We start from the raw sequence: 19,312 nt of genomic DNA, 5'->3' as shown, positions 1-19,312 counted from the left end.
TGAGTGAAACATTAGTACAAGTACTTTTGTTTTATTGCATTGCATGCCTGATGGTACATGTGTAGCATAATTATACTCTTTTAACTGCCAGTGGTATACTCGTGACCTTTTAAACTGGAAAAGCGTTTAATAAAGTTTTTCTTTGTTAAGGGACAGTAACAATTGTCTCAGGTGTCTTTAATTCAAATCTACACGAAATATTTGTATTAATTTTTCCCATTCATAAGGGCTATAGTGGCTGCTGCACGAATATTTTGCTACCATTTCTCAACTTTTTACCCTTTCTTGCTTCGCATTCCCGTTTTCCAATCACGTCTTTATAGTTATGGACGAAAATTACTAATTTGACTTCTGCCAAAATGATTGCGAGCCTAAGCCTTCGATAATTAACAGTTTATTCACGTATTTATCAGCGGGTCATTAATATACGTATAATTTATTGCAGTTTGTTGTTATGCTGTCCTGGACCATAATGGCGCACCCGGTATCGTACGACTCTTTCCGGGCTGACGAAGATCCGTCCTTGGAAAGAACTCTGTTGCGCGTTGTCCGACAATTCCAACCCGGGATCCGTTATGACGATAGTTTAGATACGCCTTCTAGAGTACACCAATACCCAGATCCACCGGTAAGGCGTGAATCTTCTGTTGCTTTGACGAGCTTCCGTGTGCCAGCTATCGATTCTTTCTGGCAGTTTCCCAATCGTGTCCCACCCGACAGCCGAAACTATCGCCAGTCGAATTCGATGCGACGTCCGGCAAATAACAATCTTGAATCGAGACCATTGCCACAGAATCAGATCTTTCGCAACAGGACGCTTACCGGCGAGCGGCTACGGACAGGAACCGCTCCGGTTGATTTACCATTCAGGCGTTACTATAATGAAACGGAATATGCACCAGGTATGCCTGTAGTTCCAAATCGGTAAATTTACTCCTAACAGACAACGGCAACATAACGCTTTTCCTTATAGAACCTTGGAAGCAAATCATTAGTGCCCAGATAGGTCCGCAGGGAGGTGCTCTTTCAGCGGTCAGCCAACGACAAATTCTGCCAGAAAGCTCACAATCGAACGGATACTCCCAACGAGCGCAGTATGCAATTAAAAACAGGTATGAACGAAATACAATGCAGGTCGGAGCTTAATAAATAAGTATCGATCCAAGCGAGAAATTTCTCCACAGTGCGATAGAGACCCGTGTTATATTATTCCGCCTGATGAGTACGTGATTTTGTTCCAGTACATCGGCAAAACAGAGACCCTCTGTCAACAGATGGAAATCGCCATTTTTGCCAGATGCCAATCAGGCAGTCCAGAATGAGCGCGAACAGACCCAGTTTGCAATAAAGAAGACCCAAATCCAAGCGCAAACGGAAAGAAAACGCATACCGCCCTCAGATCTGGCTGGAAGGACGAGCCAGCACAAACCGTATTCGCTTTCTCGGGCTCAGGTGGTCCCACCAGTAAGAATAGTGCCCCTAACGGAATCACTGACCCAGTCACCTCCCACTCCTAAAAAATTTGCTGCCAAAAAGAAAAAGCCAAGCAAGGGTGCGCCGTTTCCAATACGCAGAAAGCCGAAAAAGACTGCAAAAGTTTCTGCAGCAGCTGCGGTCCCGGCAATTAACACTAACGTATTGCCTCGAACACCCTCAGAGGAAGAAACACCCTTTATGCTATTGATCGAGCTGGAACCCGACAATGTTACCATGCCAACCAACCAAGAGGAAACACCTGCAGCGTTTAAAAACGATATTCTGATAGGTGTTGAAGACATTAAGCCCAAAAACGGAGCAGGAAACGCATCATTAAGCGTGGTTGGCACAACTGATGCAACAACGACACCTCCAGGAAAGGATCAAACGACAACCGTAGCAGAAGCCCGTAATGCATTTGACAATCAAGCTTACGGCGCTCAAACTGATGGTCAGCCAAAACAAATAACTGTCGCGGTTACTGAGGCATCCGTGTCGGAAACGATTCAGCCAGAAGCGGTGTCTGAGGCACCGACCGACGCATCTACGGCTGTGACAACCAATGCAGCAACAGAATCCGGAAGTAGCACGGACGCTGCAAAGGGTGACTTTGCCACAGATGCGACAACCGACGTTGTGACCAGTACTGATGCCGCACCAGATACAACTCCAGCATCGACCGCTAAGGAAGTAGTGACAGATGCGCCTTCTGCAGTGTCGTACGACCCAGTGACCACCAGCGACGCCGTGACCACCAGCGATGCCCAACCAGGTACAACTGCAACATCGACCATCAAGGACGCAGTAACAGCTGCGCCTTCTGCAGTATCAACCGACACCGTGACCAGCACCGATGCTGCGCCAGATAAAACTGCAACAGCAACGGTTACCGACGCACCGGCAGATACGTCAATGGCAGCTCCTGCAAACACAGCTGTGGATATTAAAAGCACAACAGCCGCTTCCGCTGACCTTGTCACCGCAGCAACGACAGATGCCGGAACAGACACAACTTCAAATGCGGCCATAACGGACGCAGCAACAGATGCATCGTCAACCGACACAGTCACCAGCACCGATGACGCACTAGGTACAACTGCAGAAGCGACGGTTACCGACGCAGTGACCGAAGCGCCGTCTGCAGTGTCAACCGACGTCGTGACTACGAGCGATGCCGGACCAGATACGATTGCAGTGTCGACCATCGCGAACGCAGTGACAGATGCGCCTGCTGAACTGTCCACCGACGCGCTGACCAGTACCGACGCCGCACCAGACACAACTGCAGGATCGACCATCACGAACGCAGTGACAGATGACTCTTTTGCAGTTTCCACCGACGCACCGATCAGTACCGACGCCGCACTAGACACAACGACGGCATCGACCAACACAGACGCGGTGACAGATGCGCCTTCTGCAGTGTCAGCCGATGCTGTGGTCAGTACCGATGCTGCGCCTGACACAACTGAAGCCGCAACCATCACAGACCCAGTGACAGATGCGCCTTCTGCAGTGTCCACCGACTCACAGACCAGTACCGATGCTGCAATTGATACAACTGCAGCACCGACCAACACGGACGCAGTGACAGATGTCAATTCTGCAGTTTTTACCGACGCGCCGACCAGTACCGATTCCGCACCAGACACAACTGCAGTATCAACCGATGCCGTGATCAGTACCGATGCTGCGCCTGACACAACTGAAGCCGCAACCATCACAGACGCAGTGACAGATGCGCCTTCTGCAGTGTCAGCCGATGCTGTGGTCAGTACCGATGCTGCGCCTGACACAACTGAAGCCGCAACCATCACAGACCCAGTGACAGATGCGCCTTCTGCAGTGTCAACCGACGCGCCGACAAGTACCGATGCTGCAATTAATACAACTGCAGCATCGACCAACACGGACGCAGTGACAGATGCCAATTCTGCAGTTTCTACCGACGCGCCGACCAGTACCGATTCCGCAAAAGACACAACTGCAGCATCGACCAACACGGACGCGGTGACAGATGCGCCATCTGCTGTGTCAACCGATGCTGTGATCAGTACCGATGCTGCGCCGGATACAACTGAAGCCGCAACCATCACGGACGCAGTGACAGATGCGCCTTCTGCAGTGTCCACCGACGAGCTGACCAGTACCGACGCCGCACCTCACACAACCGCAGCATCGATTCTACCGGAAGCAGTAACAGATGCCTCTTCTGCAGTTTCCACCGACGTGCCGATCAGTGCCGTTGCTGTAATTGATACAACTGCAGCAGCGACCATGTCGACCGCAGCGCCGGACGCATCGCCAGCCGGCACAGTGACCAGCACCGATGCTGTACCAGATGCAACGGCAGCAGCAACGGTTACCGACGTGGCAACAGATACGTCAACGGCAGCTGCTGCAGACACAGCTGCGCATACTGAAAGCACAACAGTCGCCCTCGTTGACCGTTCGACCGTAGCAACGACAAATGCCAGACCAGACACAACTGCAGCATCGACCACCACGGACGCAGTGTCAGATGCGCCTTCTGCAGTGTGGACCGACGCGCTGACCAGAACCGACGCCGCACCAGACACAACCGCAGCATCGATTCTACCGGATGCAGTGACAGATACGCCTTCTGCAGTGTCAGCCGATGCTGTGGTCAGTACCGATGCTGCAATTGATACAACTGCAGCATCGACCATCACGGACGCAGTGACAGATCCCAATTCTGCAGTTTCTATCGACGCGCTGACTAGTACCGACGCCACACCAGACACAACTGCAGCATCGACCATCACAGACGCAGTGGCAGATGGAAATTTTGACACTTCTACCCGCGCGCCGACCAGTACCGACGCCGCACCAAACACAACTCCAGCATCGACCAACGCGGACGCAGTGTCATATGCGCCTTCTGCAGTGTCCACCGACGCGCCGACAAGTACCGGTGCCGCACCAGATACAACTGAAGCCGCAGCCATTAAAGACGCAGTGACGGATGCGTCTTCTGCAGTGTCCACCGACGCGCTGACTAGTACCGACGCCGCACCAGACACAACTGCAGCATCGACCAACACGGACGCGGTAACAGATGCGCCTTCTGCAGTGTCCACCGACCCGCTGGGTAGTACCGACGCCGCACCAGACAGAACCGCAGCATCGATTCTACCGGATGCAGTGACAGATACGCCTTCTGCAGTGTCAGCGGATGCTGTGGTCAATACCGATGCTGCGCCTGACACAACTGAAGCCGCAACCATCACAGACGCAGTGACAGATGCGCTTTCTGCAGTGTCCACCGACGCGCCGACCAGTACCGATGCTGCAATTGATACAACTGCAGCATCGACCATTGCGGACGCGGTGTCAGATGCGCCTTCTGCCGTGTCCACTGACGCGCCCACCAGTACCGATGCCGCACCATATACAACTGAAGCCGCAGCCATTAAAGAGGCGGTGTCAGATGCGCCTTCTGCAGTGTCCACCGACGCGCCGACCAGTACCGATGCCGCACCAGATACAACTGAACCCGCAGCCATTAAATACGCAGTGACGGATGCGCCTTCTGCAGTGTCCACCGACGCACAGTCCAGTACCGATGCTGTAATTGACACAACTGCAGCATCGACCATCACGGACGTAGTGTCAGATGCGCCTTCTCCAGTGTCCACCGACGCGCCGACCAGTACCGACGCCGCACTAGACACAACAGCAGCATTGACCATCACGGACGCAGTGACAGATGCTACTTCTGCAGTGTCAACCGATGCTGTGATCAGTACCGATGCTGCGCTGGATACAACCGAAGCCGCAGCCATCACGAACGCAGTGACAGATGCCAATTCTGCAGTTTCTACCGACGCGCCGAACAGTACCGACGCTGCAACAGACACAACTGCAGCATCGACCATTGCGGACGCGGTAACAGATGCTCCTTCTGCAATGTCCACCGACGCGCCGACCAGTACCGACGCCGCACTAGACACAACTGCAGCATCGAACATCACGGACGCAGTGACAGATGCGCCTTCTGCAGTGTCAACCGATGCTGTGGTCAGTACCGATACAGCGCCTGATACAACTGAAGCCGCAACCATCACGGACGCAGTGACAGATGCGCCTTCTGCCATGTCCACCGACGATCTGACCAGTACCGATGCTGCAATTGTTACAACTGCAGCATCGACCAGCACGGACGCGGTGACAGATGCGCCTTCTGCAATGTCCACCGACGCACAGACCAGTACCGACGCCTTACCAGACACAACAGCAGAATTGACCATCACGGACGCAGTGACAGAAGCTCCTTCTGCAGTGTCAACCGATGCTGTGATCAGTACCGATGCTGCGCTGGATACAACCGAAGCCGCAGCCATCACGAACGCAGTGACAGATGCCAATTCTGCAGTTTCTACCGACGCGCCGAACAGTACCGACGCTGCAACAGACACAACTGCAGCATCGACCATTGCGGACGCGGTAACAGATGCTCCTTCTGCAATGTCCACCGACGCGCCCACCAGTACCGACGCCGCACTAGACACAACTGCAGCATCGACCATCACGGACGCAGTGACAGATGCTACTTCTGCAGTGTCAACCGATGCTGTGATCAGTACCGATGCTGCGCTGGATACAACCGAAGCCGCAGCCATCACGAACGCAGTGACAGATGCTCCTTCTGTAGTCTCAACCGATGCTGTGATGCTACCGAGAGATGCCAACTCTGCAGTTTCCACCGACGCGCCGATCAATACCGACGCCGCACCAGACACAACCGCAGCATCGGCCACCACGGACGCGGTGTCAGATGCTACTTCTGCAGTGTCAACCGATGCTGTGATCAGTACCGATGCTGGGCTGGATACAACCGAAGCCGCAGCCATCACGAACGCAGTGACAGATGCCAATTCTGCAGTTTCTACCGACGCGCCGAACAGTACCGACGCTGCAACAGACACAACTGCAGCATCGACCATTGCGGACGCGGTAACAGATGCTCCTTCTGCAATGTCCACCGACGCGCCGACCAGTACCGACGCCGCACTAGACACAACTGCAGCATCGACCATTGCGGACGCGGTAACAGATGCTCCTTCTGCAATGTCCACCGAAGCGCCGACCAGTACCAACGCCGCACCAGACACGACCGCAGCATCGATTCTACCGGATGCAGTGACAGATGCGGCTTCTGCAGTGTCAACCGATGCTGTGGTCAGTACCGATACAGCGCCGGATACAACTGAAGCCGCAACCATCACGGACGCAGTGACAGATGCGCCTTCTGCCATGTCCACCGACGATCTGACCAGTACCGATGCTGCAATTGTTACAACTGCAGCATCGACCAGCACGGACGCGGTGACAGATGCGCCTTCTGCAATGTCCACCGACGCACAGACCAGTACCGACGCCTTACCAGACACAACAGCAGCATTGACCATCACGGACGCAGTGACAGAAGCTCATTCTGCAGTGTCAACCGATGCTGTGATCAGTACCGATGCTGCGCTGGATACAACCGAAGCCGCAGCCATCACAGACGCAGTGACAGATGCGCCTTCTGCAGTGTCCACCGACGCGCCGACCAGTACCGACGCCCCACCAGACACAACAGCAGCATTGACCATCACGGACGCAGTGACAGAAGCTCCTTCTGCAGTGTCAACCGATGCTGTGGTCAGTACCGATACAGCGCCGGATACAACTGAAGCCGCAACCATCACGGACGCAGTGACAGATGCGCCTTCTGCCATGTCCACCGACGATCTGACCAGTACCGATGCTGCAATCGAAACAACTGCAGCATCGACCAGCACGGACGCGGTGACAGATGCGCCTTCTGCAATGTCCACCGACGCACAGACCAGTACCGACGCCTTACCAGACACAACAGCAGAATTGACCATCACGGACGCAGTGACAGAAGCTCCTTCTGCAGTGTCAACCGATGCTGTGATCAGTACCGATGCTGCGCTGGATACAACCGAAGCCGCAGCCATCACAGACGCAGTGACAGATGCGCCTTCTGCAGTGTCCACCGACGCGCCGACCAGTACCGACGCCCCACCAGACACAACAGCAGCATTGACCATCACGGACGCAGTGACAGAAGCTCCTTCTGCAGTGTCAACCGATGCTGTGGTCAGTACCGATACTGCGCCGGATACAACTGAAGCCGCAACCATCACGGACGCAGTGACAGATGCGCCTTCTGCCATGTCCACCGACGATCTGACCAGTACCGATGCTGCACTAGACACAACAGCAGCATTGACCATCACGGACCCAGTGACAGATGCTACTTCTGCAGTGTCAACCGATGCTGTGATCAGTACCGATGCTGCGCTGGATACAACCGAAGCCGCAGCCATCACGAACGCAGTGACAGATGCCAATTCTGCAGTTTCTACCGACGCGCCGAACAGTACCGACGCTGCAACAGACACAACTGCAGCATCGACCATTGCGGACGCGGTAACAGATGCTCCTTCTGCAATGTCCACCGACGCGCCCACCAGTACCGACGCCGCACTAGACACAACTGCAGCATCGACCATCACGGACGCAGTGACAGATGCTACTTCTGCAGTGTCAACCGATGCTGTGATCAGTACCGATGCTGGGCTGGATACAACCGAAGCCGCAGCCATCACGAACGCAGTGACAGATGCCAATTCTGCAGTTTCTACCGACGCGCCGAACAGTACCGACGCTGCAACAGACACAACTGCAGCATCGACCATTGCGGACGCGGTAACAGATGCTCCTTCTGCAATGTCCACCGACGCGCCGACCAGTACCGACGCCGCACTAGACACAACTGCAGCATCGACCATTGCGGACGCGGTAACAGATGCTCCTTCTGCAATGTCCACCGAAGCGCCGACCAGTACCAACGCCGCACCAGACACGACCGCAGCATCGATTCTACCGGATGCAGTGACAGATGCGGCTTCTGCAGTGTCAACCGATGCTGTGGTCAGTACCGATACAGCGCCGGATACAACTGAAGCCGCAACCATCACGGACGCAGTGACAGATGCGCCTTCTGCCATGTCCACCGACGATCTGACCAGTACCGATGCTGCAATTGTTACAACTGCAGCATCGACCAGCACGGACGCGGTGACAGATGCGCCTTCTGCAATGTCCACCGACGCACAGACCAGTACCGACGCCTTACCAGACACAACAGCAGCATTGACCATCACGGACGCAGTGACAGAAGCTCATTCTGCAGTGTCAACCGATGCTGTGATCAGTACCGATGCTGCGCTGGATACAACCGAAGCCGCAGCCATCACAGACGCAGTGACAGATGCGCCTTCTGCAGTGTCCACCGACGCGCCGACCAGTACCGACGCCCCACCAGACACAACAGCAGCATTGACCATCACGGACGCAGTGACAGAAGCTCCTTCTGCAGTGTCAACCGATGCTGTGGTCAGTACCGATACAGCGCCGGATACAACTGAAGCCGCAACCATCACGGACGCAGTGACAGATGCGCCTTCTGCCATGTCCACCGACGATCTGACCAGTACCGATGCTGCAATCGAAACAACTGCAGCATCGACCAGCACGGACGCGGTGACAGATGCGCCTTCTGCAATGTCCACCGACGCACAGACCAGTACCGACGCCTTACCAGACACAACAGCAGAATTGACCATCACGGACGCAGTGACAGAAGCTCCTTCTGCAGTGTCAACCGATGCTGTGATCAGTACCGATGCTGCGCTGGATACAACCGAAGCCGCAGCCATCACAGACGCAGTGACAGATGCGCCTTCTGCAGTGTCCACCGACGCGCCGACCAGTACCGACGCCCCACCAGACACAACAGCAGCATTGACCATCACGGACGCAGTGACAGAAGCTCCTTCTGCAGTGTCAACCGATGCTGTGGTCAGTACCGATACTGCGCCGGATACAACTGAAGCCGCAACCATCACGGACGCAGTGACAGATGCGCCTTCTGCCATGTCCACCGACGATCTGACCAGTACCGATGCTGCACTAGACACAACAGCAGCATTGACCATCACGGACCCAGTGACAGATGCTACTTCTGCAGTGTCAACCGATGCTGTGATCAGTACCGATGCTGCGCTGGATACAACCGAAGCCGCAGCCATCACGAACGCAGTGACAGATGCCAATTCTGCAGTTTCTACCGACGCGCCGAACAGTACCGACGCTGCAACAGACACAACTGCAGCATCGACCATTGCGGACGCGGTAACAGATGCTCCTTCTGCAATGTCCACCGACGCGCCCACCAGTACCGACGCCGCACTAGACACAACTGCAGCATCGACCATCACGGACGCAGTGACAGATGCTACTTCTGCAGTGTCAACCGATGCTGTGATCAGTACCGATGCTGGGCTGGATACAACCGAAGCCGCAGCCATCACGAACGCAGTGACAGATGCCAATTCTGCAGTTTCTACCGACGCGCCGAACAGTACCGACGCTGCAACAGACACAACTGCAGCATCGACCATTGCGGACGCGGTAACAGATGCTCCTTCTGCAATGTCCACCGACGCGCCGACCAGTACCGACGCCGCACTAGACACAACTGCAGCATCGACCATTGCGGACGCGGTAACAGATGCTCCTTCTGCAATGTCCACCGAAGCGCCGACCAGTACCAACGCCGCACCAGACACGACCGCAGCATCGATTCTACCGGATGCAGTGACAGATGCGGCTTCTGCAGTGTCAACCGATGCTGTGGTCAGTACCGATACAGCGCCGGATACAACTGAAGCCGCAACCATCACGGACGCAGTGACAGATGCGCCTTCTGCCATGTCCACCGACGATCTGACCAGTACCGATGCTGCAATTGTTACAACTGCAGCATCGACCAGCACGGACGCGGTGACAGATGCGCCTTCTGCAATGTCCACCGACGCACAGACCAGTACCGACGCCTTACCAGACACAACAGCAGCATTGACCATCACGGACGCAGTGACAGAAGCTCATTCTGCAGTGTCAACCGATGCTGTGATCAGTACCGATGCTGCGCTGGATACAACCGAAGCCGCAGCCATCACAGACGCAGTGACAGATGCGCCTTCTGCAGTGTCCACCGACGCGCCGACCAGTACCGACGCCCCACCAGACACAACAGCAGCATTGACCATCACGGACGCAGTGACAGAAGCTCCTTCTGCAGTGTCAACCGATGCTGTGGTCAGTACCGATACAGCGCCGGATACAACTGAAGCCGCAACCATCACGGACGCAGTGACAGATGCGCCTTCTGCCATGTCCACCGACGATCTGACCAGTACCGATGCTGCAATTGTTACAACTGCAGCATCGACCAGCACGGACGCGGTGACAGATGCGCCTTCTGCAATGTCCACCGACGCACAGACCAGTACCGACGCCTTACCAGACACAACAGCAGAATTGACCATCACGGACGCAGTGACAGAAGCTACTTCTGCAGTGTCAACCGATGCTGTGATCAGTACCGATGCTGCGCTGGATACAACCGAAGCCGCAGCCATCACGAACGCAGTGACAGATGCCAATTCTGCAGTTTCTACCGACGCGCCGAACAGTACCGACGCTGCAACAGACACAACTGCAGCATCGACCATTGCGGACGCGGTAACAGATGCTCCTTCTGCAATGTCCACCGACGCGCCCACCAGTACCGACGCCGCACTAGACACAACTGCAGCATCGACCATCACGGACGCAGTGACAGATGCTACTTCTGCAGTGTCAACCGATGCTGTGATCAGTACCGATGCTGGGCTGGATACAACCGAAGCCGCAGCCATCACGAACGCAGTGACAGATGCCAATTCTGCAGTTTCTACCGACGCGCCGAACAGTACCGACGCTGCAACAGACACAACTGCAGCATCGACCATTGCGGACGCGGTAACAGATGCTCCTTCTGCAATGTCCACCGACGCGCCGACCAGTACCGACGCCGCACTAGACACAACTGCAGCATCGACCATTGCGGACGCGGTAACAGATGCTCCTTCTGCAATGTCCACCGAAGCGCCGACCAGTACCAACGCCGCACCAGACACGACCGCAGCATCGATTCTACCGGATGCAGTGACAGATGCGGCTTCTGCAGTGTCAACCGATGCTGTGGTCAGTACCGATACAGCGCCGGATACAACTGAAGCCGCAACCATCACGGACGCAGTGACAGATGCGCCTTCTGCCATGTCCACCGACGATCTGACCAGTACCGATGCTGCAATTGTTACAACTGCAGCATCGACCAGCACGGACGCGGTGACAGATGCGCCTTCTGCAATGTCCACCGACGCACAGACCAGTACCGACGCCTTACCAGACACAACAGCAGCATTGACCATCACGGACGCAGTGACAGAAGCTCATTCTGCAGTGTCAACCGATGCTGTGATCAGTACCGATGCTGCGCTGGATACAACCGAAGCCGCAGCCATCACAGACGCAGTGACAGATGCGCCTTCTGCAGTGTCCACCGACGCGCCGACCAGTACCGACGCCCCACCAGACACAACAGCAGCATTGACCATCACGGACGCAGTGACAGAAGCTCCTTCTGCAGTGTCAACCGATGCTGTGGTCAGTACCGATACAGCGCCGGATACAACTGAAGCCGCAACCATCACGGACGCAGTGACAGATGCGCCTTCTGCCATGTCCACCGACGATCTGACCAGTACCGATGCTGCAATTGTTACAACTGCAGCATCGACCAGCACGGACGCGGTGACAGATGCGCCTTCTGCAATGTCCACCGACGCACAGACCAGTACCGACGCCTTACCAGACACAACAGCAGAATTGACCATCACGGACGCAGTGACAGAAGCTCCTTCTGCAGTGTCAACCGATGCTGTGATCAGTACCGATGCTGCGCTGGATACAACCGAAGCCGCAGCCATCACAGACGCAGTGACAGATGCCAATCCTGCAGTTTCTGCCGACGCGCCGACCAGTACCGACGCCGCACCAGACACAACTGCAGCATCGACCATTGCGGACGCGGTGTCAGATGAGCCTTCTCCAGTGTCCACCGACGCGCCGACCAGTACCGACGCCGCACTAGACACAACAGCAGCATTGACCATCACGGACGCAGTGACAGATGCTACTTCTGCAGTGTCAACCGATGCTGTGATCAGTACCGATGCTGCGCTGGATACAACCGAAGCCGCAGCCATCACGAACGCAGTGACAGATGCCAATTCTGCAGTTTCTACCGACGCGCCGAACAGTACCGACGCTGCAACAGACACAACTGCAGCATCGACCATTGCGGACGCGGTAACAGATGCTCCTTCTGCAATGTCCACCGACGCGCCCACCAGTACCGACGCCGCACTAGACACAACTGCAGCATCGACCATCACGGACGCAGTGACAGATGCTACTTCTGCAGTGTCAACCGATGCTGTGATCAGTACCGATGCTGCGCTGGATACAACCGAAGCCGCAGCCATCACGAACGCAGTGACAGATGCTCCTTCTGTAGTCTCAACCGATGCTGTGATTCTACCGAGAGATGCCAACTATGCAGTTTCCACCGACGCGCCGATCAATACCGACGCCGCACCAGACACAACCGCAGCATCGGCCACCACGGACGCGGTATCAGATGCTACTTCTGCAGTGTCAACCGATGCTGTGATCAGTACCGATGCTGGGCTGGATACAACCGAAGCCGCAGCCATCACGAACGCAGTGACAGATGCCAATTCTGCAGTTTCTTCCGACGCGCCGAACAGTACCGACGCTGCAACAGACACAACTGCAGCATCGACCATTGCGGACGCGGTAACAGATGCTCCTTCTGCAATGTCCACCGACGCGCCGACCAGTACCGACGCCGCACTAGACACAACTGCAGCATCGACCATTGCGGACGCGGTAACAGATGCTCCTTCTGCAATGTCCACCGAAGCGCCGACCAGTACCAACGCCGCACCAGACACGACCGCAGCATCGATTCTACCGGATGCAGTGACAGATGCGGCTTCTGCAGTGTCAACCGATGCTGTGGTCAGTACCGATACAGCGCCGGATACAACTGAAGCCGCAACCATCACGGACGCAGTGACAGATGCGCCTTCTGCCATGTCCACCGACGATCTGACCAGTACCGATGCTGCAATTGTTACAACTGCAGCATCGACCAGCACGGACGCGGTGACAGATGCGCCTTCTGCAATGTCCACCGACGCACAGACCAGTACCGACGCCTTACCAGACACAACAGCAGCATTGACCATCACGGACGCAGTGACAGAAGCTCATTCTGCAGTGTCAACCGATGCTGTGATCAGTACCGATGCTGCGCTGGATACAACCGAAGCCGCAGCCATCACAGACGCAGTGACAGATGCGCCTTCTGCAGTGTCCACCGACGCGCCGACCAGTACCGACGCCCCACCAGACACAACAGCAGCATTGACCATCACGGACGCAGTGACAGAAGCTCCTTCTGCAGTGTCAACCGATGCTGTGGTCAGTACCGATACAGCGCCGGATACAACTGAAGCCGCAACCATCACGGACGCAGTGACAGATGCGCCTTCTGCCATGTCCACCGACGATCTGACCAGTACCGATGCTGCAATCGAAACAACTGCAGCATCGACCAGCACGGACGCGGTGACAGATGCGCCTTCTGCAATGTCCACCGACGCACAGACCAGTACCGACGCCTTACCAGACACAACAGCAGAATTGACCATCACGGACGCAGTGACAGAAGCTCCTTCTGCAGTGTCAACCGATGCTGTGATCAGTACCGATGCTGCGCTGGATACAACCGAAGCCGCAGCCATCACAGACGCAGTGACAGATGCGCCTTCTCCAGTGTCCACCGACGCGCCGACCAGTACCGACGCCGCACTAGACACAACAGCAGCATTGACCATCACGGACCCAGTGACAGATGCTACTTCTGCAGTGTCAACCGATGCTGTGATCAGTACCGATGCTGCGCTGGATACAACCGAAGCCGCAGCCATCACGAACGCAGTGACAGATGCCAATTCTGCAGTTTCTACCGACGCGCCGAACAGTACCGACGCTGCAACAGACACAACTGCAGCATCGACCATTGCGGACGCGGTAACAGATGCTCCTTCTGCAATGTCCACCGACGCGCCCACCAGTACCGACGCCGCACTAGACACAACTGCAGCATCGACCATCACGGACGCAGTGACAGATGCTACTTCTGCAGTGTCAACCGATGCTGTGATCAGTACCGATGCTGCGCTGGATACAACCGAAGCCGCAGCCATCACGAACGCAGTGACAGATGCTCCTTCTGTAGTCTCAACCGATGCTGTGATGCTACCGAGAGATGCCAACTCTGCAGTTTCCACCGACGCGCCGATCAGTACCGACGCCGCACCAGACACAACCGCAGCATCGGCCACCACGGACGCGGTGTCAGATGCTACTTCTGCAGTGTCAACCGATGCTGTGATCAGTACCGATGCTGGGCTGGATACAACCGAAGCCGCAGCCATCACGAACGCAGTGACAGATGCCAATTCTGCAGTTTCTACCGACGCGCCGAACAGTACCGACGCTGCAACAGACACAACTGCAGCATCGACCATTGCGGACGCGGTAACAGATGCTCCTTCTGCAATGTCCACCGAAGCGCCGACCAGTACCAACGCCGCACTAGACACAACTGCAGCATCGACCATTGCGGACGCGGTAACAGATGCTCCTTCTGCAATGTCCACCGACGCGCCGACCAGTACCGACGCCGCACTAGACACAACTGCAGCATCGACCATTGCGGACGCGGTAACAGATGCTCCTTCTGCAATGTCCACCGAAGCGCCGACCAGTACCAACGCCGCACCAGACACGACCGCAGCATCGATTCTACCGGATGCAGTGACAGATGCGGCTTCTGCAGTGTCAACCGATGCTGTGGTCAGTACCGATACAGCGCCGGATACAACTGAAGCCGCAACCATCACGGACGCAGTGACAGATGCGCCTTCTGCCATGTCCACCGACGATCTGACCAGTACCGATGCTGCAATTGTTACAACTGCAGCATCGACCAGCACGGACGCGGTGACAGATGAGCCTTCTGCAATGTCCACCGACGCACAGACCAGTACCGACGCCTTACCAGACACAACAGCAGCATTGACCATCACGGACGCAGTGACAGAAGCTCATTCTGCAGTGTCAACCGATGCTGTGATCAGTACCGATGCTGCGCTGGATACAACCGAAGCCGCAGCCATCACAGACGCAGTGACAGATGCGCCTTCTGCAGTGTCCACCGACGCGCCGACCAGTACCGACGCCCCACCAGACACAACAGCAGCATTGACCATCACGGACGCAGTGACAGAAGCTCCTTCTGCAGTGTCAACCGATGCTGTGGTCAGTACCGATACTGCGCCGGATACAACTGAAGCCGCAACCATCACGGACGCAGTGACAGATGCGCCTTCTGCCATGTCCACCGACGATCTGACCAGTACCGATGCTGCAATCGAAACAACTGCAGCATCGACCAACTCGGACGCAGTGACAGATGCCAATCCTGCAGTTTCTACCGACGCGCCGACCAGTACCGACGCCGCACCAGACACAACTGCAGCATCGACCAACACGGACGCGGTGACAGATGCGCCTTCTGCAGTGTCCACCGACGCACAGACCAGTACCGATGCTGTAATTGACACAACTGCAGCATCGACCATCACGGACCCAGTGACAGATGCCAATTATGCGTTTTCTACCCACGCGCCGACCAGTACCGACGCCGCACCAAACACAACTCCAGGATCGACCAACGCAGACGCGGTGTCAGATGCGCCTTCTGCAGTGTCAACCGATGCTGTGATGCAACCGAGAGATGCCAACTCTGCAGTTTCTACCGACGAGCCGAACAGTACCAACGCTGCAACAGACACAACTGCAGCATCGACCAACGCGGACGCGGTGTCAGATGCGCCTTCTGCAGTGTCCACCGACGCGCCGATCAGTACCGACGCCGCACTAGACACAACAGCAGCATTGACCATCACGGACGCAATGACAGATGCTCCTTCTGCAGTGTCAACCGATGATGTGATCAGTACCGATGCTGCGCTGGATACAATCGAAGCCGCAGCCATCACGGACGCGGTGACAGGTGCGCCTTCTGCAATGTCCACCTGTGCACAGACCAGTACCGACGCCGCAACAGACACAACAGCAGCATCGACCATCACGAACGCAGTGACAGATGCTCCTTCTGTAGTGTCAACCGATGCTGTGATGCAACCGAGAGATGCCAACTCTGCAGTTTCTACCGACGCGCCGAACAGTACCAACGCTGCAACAGACACCACTGCAGCATTGACCATTGCGGACGCGGTAACAGATGCTCCTTCTGCAATGTCCACCGACGCGCCGACCAGTACCGATGCCGCGCCGGACACAACAGCAGCATCGACCATCACGAACGCAGTGACAGATGCTCCTTCTGTAGTGTCAACCGATGCTGTGATGCAACCGAGAGATGCCAACTCTGCAGTTTCCACCGACGCGCCGATCAGTACCGACGCCGCACCAGACACAACCGCAGCATCGGCCACCACGGACGCGGTGTCAGATGCGCCTTCTGCAGTGTCCACCGACGCGCCGACCAGTACCGACGCCGCACTAGACACAACAGCAGCATTGACCATCACGGACGCAGTGACAGATGCGGCTTTTGCAGTGTCAACCGATGCTGTGGTCAGTACCGATACTGCCCCGGATACAACTGAAGCCGCAACCATCACGGACGCAGTGACAGATGCGCCTTCTGCAATGTCCGCCGACGATCTGACTAGTACCGATGCTGCAATTGTTACAACTGCAGCATCGACCAACACGGACGCGGTGACAGAAGCGCCTGCTGCAGTGTCCACTGACGCGCCGACCAGTACCGACGCCGCACCAGACACGACCGCAGCATCGATTCTACCGGATGCAGTGACAGATGCAGCTTCTGCAGTGTCAACCGATGCTGTGGTCAGTACCGATACTGCGCCGGATACAACTGAAGCCGCAACCATCACGGACGCAGTGACAGATGCGCCTTCTGCAATGTCCGCCGACGATCTGACTAGTACCGATGCTGCAATTGTTACAACTGCAGCATCGACCAACACGGACGCGGTGACAGATGCGCCTTCTGCAGTGTCCACCGACGCACAGACCAGTACCGACGATGCACCAGACACAACTGCAGCATCGACCATCATGGACGCGTTGGCAGATGCGGCTTCTGCAATGTCCAGTGACGCACAGGCCAGTACCGATGCTGCAATTGATACAACTGCAGCATCGACCATCACGGACGCAGTGACAGATACGCCTTCGGCAATGTCCACTGACGCGCCGACCAGTACCGACGCCACACCAGACACAACCGCAGCATCGACCATCAGGGGCGCTGTGACAGATGTCCATTCTACAGTGTCTATTGCTGAACCGACCAGTACTGATGCTGTGCCGGATACAACTCCTGCTGCAATCCTCGCAACAAGAGCAACAGATGTTCCTATCACCGCGTCAACCGATGCTGTGACCAGCACCGATGCTGCGCCAGATACAACTGCAACAGTAACGGTCACCGACACACCGGCAGATACGTCAACGGCAGCTCCTGTGGACACAGTTGTGGATACTGGAGGTGCGTTAGACTCTTCAACAGCGATGCCAGTTGTCACTGTAGCACCATATGCTTGGAGTGCGACTGCCGGAGCTGGTGGCCTTTCCAACGGCTCTCAAGCGGATGCAGCGTCTGATTCAACGGCAGCAATAACCGGTACCAACGCAGCGACGGCAGCCCCAAAAGACAATGCAGCAGTAGATGCCGGAAGCCCATCGGCTGCAGCTGCTGACCTCACCCCACCCGCTTCAACGGACAACTCCCCAGCCGCTTTTGGTACAAGTCCTACAACTGCAGCAGCAGCAGCTGGAACTGATGTAGCGACAGATGCGCCAGAATCTTTGTCGTCTCGTGGAAGTTCTAGAGTGTCAGCCTCTTCAAAATTTACGGATGAGCTCGAGCGCGAGCATAGTACCTGAACTCAAAGCATTCGATTATTTTGGTTGTACTGAATTGCCATTTTCTTTAGTGACTCAGCTGCGTTTAGCCGAAGATCTTTGGATTTTTACATATTGACGGCTTTTGATGGTGTACCGTGTATGAAATGGAATTAAATCTTGTTGGCCTGTAACCTTGCTGATCTCAATTCGCCAGACGTAATATAGATATGTGATGCCTCGCCTATCGAATTTATTTTAACGGCACAGTACGTACTGCACGAGATTTCTCGTGCTAGTGTTAAGGGACAAATTATTACGATGCACCAAAGAATTATTTTTGTTAACTGGAGCAGTCGTTCTGTCTTAGATCGTAAGATTAGTTACAGAATTTACGATTTCATTGCTTTGTTGTAGAATTTTAATAAGTGCACTGCAAGTTTGTAAAAGTGATAAATTCTTTGGTGCATCGTAATAATTTGTCCCTTAACACTAGCCGGGTTACTGAGGAAACTGAAAATGGTCTTGGTAAAATTCGCTATTCCCCGGCAAAGCGCCTAAAGCAGCTGCCGTTCTTTTGTTAGTGGAGCTGAGCGGTACTTCGGTGCTGCTCAAAAAATCAATACTTGAGAATTACATATCTGTATGAGTTGTCTACTGTAGTAGACAGCCGGTGCTATGGAAAAACTGCATACCATTTGCGCGTGTATAGATGCGGTTTTCTGGTTGCGTGCTGTATTCCCGTGAGACTGTTTACGCAAACGATGTGAACTAGGATTAGCTGTAA

At 55.4% G+C, this 19,312-nt stretch overlaps 2 protein-coding genes across 2 annotated transcripts; both read left to right on the top strand.

Moving 5' to 3' along the window:
- The first annotated feature begins 1,674 nt into the window (after positions 1-1,674).
- LOC129584096 (mucin-5AC-like) lies at positions 1,675-7,666 on the top strand. The gene is made up of 8 exons (XM_055476200.1): positions 1,675-2,248; positions 4,757-5,149; positions 5,501-5,757; positions 5,873-5,943; positions 6,180-6,403; positions 6,662-6,868; positions 7,127-7,383; positions 7,592-7,666. The coding sequence occupies exons 1-8, from the start codon at positions 1,675-1,677 to the stop codon at positions 7,664-7,666; spliced, it is 2,058 nt and encodes a 685-aa protein (XP_055332175.1).
- Positions 7,667-8,334: 668 nt separating this feature from the next.
- Positions 8,335-18,950, top strand: LOC129584095 (mucin-5AC-like). The gene is made up of 8 exons (XM_055476199.1): positions 8,335-8,635; positions 8,894-9,100; positions 13,496-13,702; positions 13,961-14,167; positions 15,401-15,607; positions 15,866-17,044; positions 17,210-18,169; positions 18,943-18,950. The coding sequence occupies exons 1-8, from the start codon at positions 8,335-8,337 to the stop codon at positions 18,948-18,950; spliced, it is 3,276 nt and encodes a 1,091-aa protein (XP_055332174.1).
- Positions 18,951-19,312: the final 362 nt, after the last annotated feature.

This window comes from Paramacrobiotus metropolitanus, unplaced genomic scaffold (assembly GCF_019649055.1).
Source record: "Paramacrobiotus metropolitanus isolate TYO unplaced genomic scaffold, Prichtersi_v1.0 Parri_scaffold0000012, whole genome shotgun sequence".
Taxonomy (NCBI): domain Eukaryota; kingdom Metazoa; phylum Tardigrada; class Eutardigrada; order Parachela; family Macrobiotidae; genus Paramacrobiotus; species Paramacrobiotus metropolitanus.
Note: the sequence above shows the minus strand (reverse complement) of the source record. Positions and strands in the feature narration are given on the sequence as shown.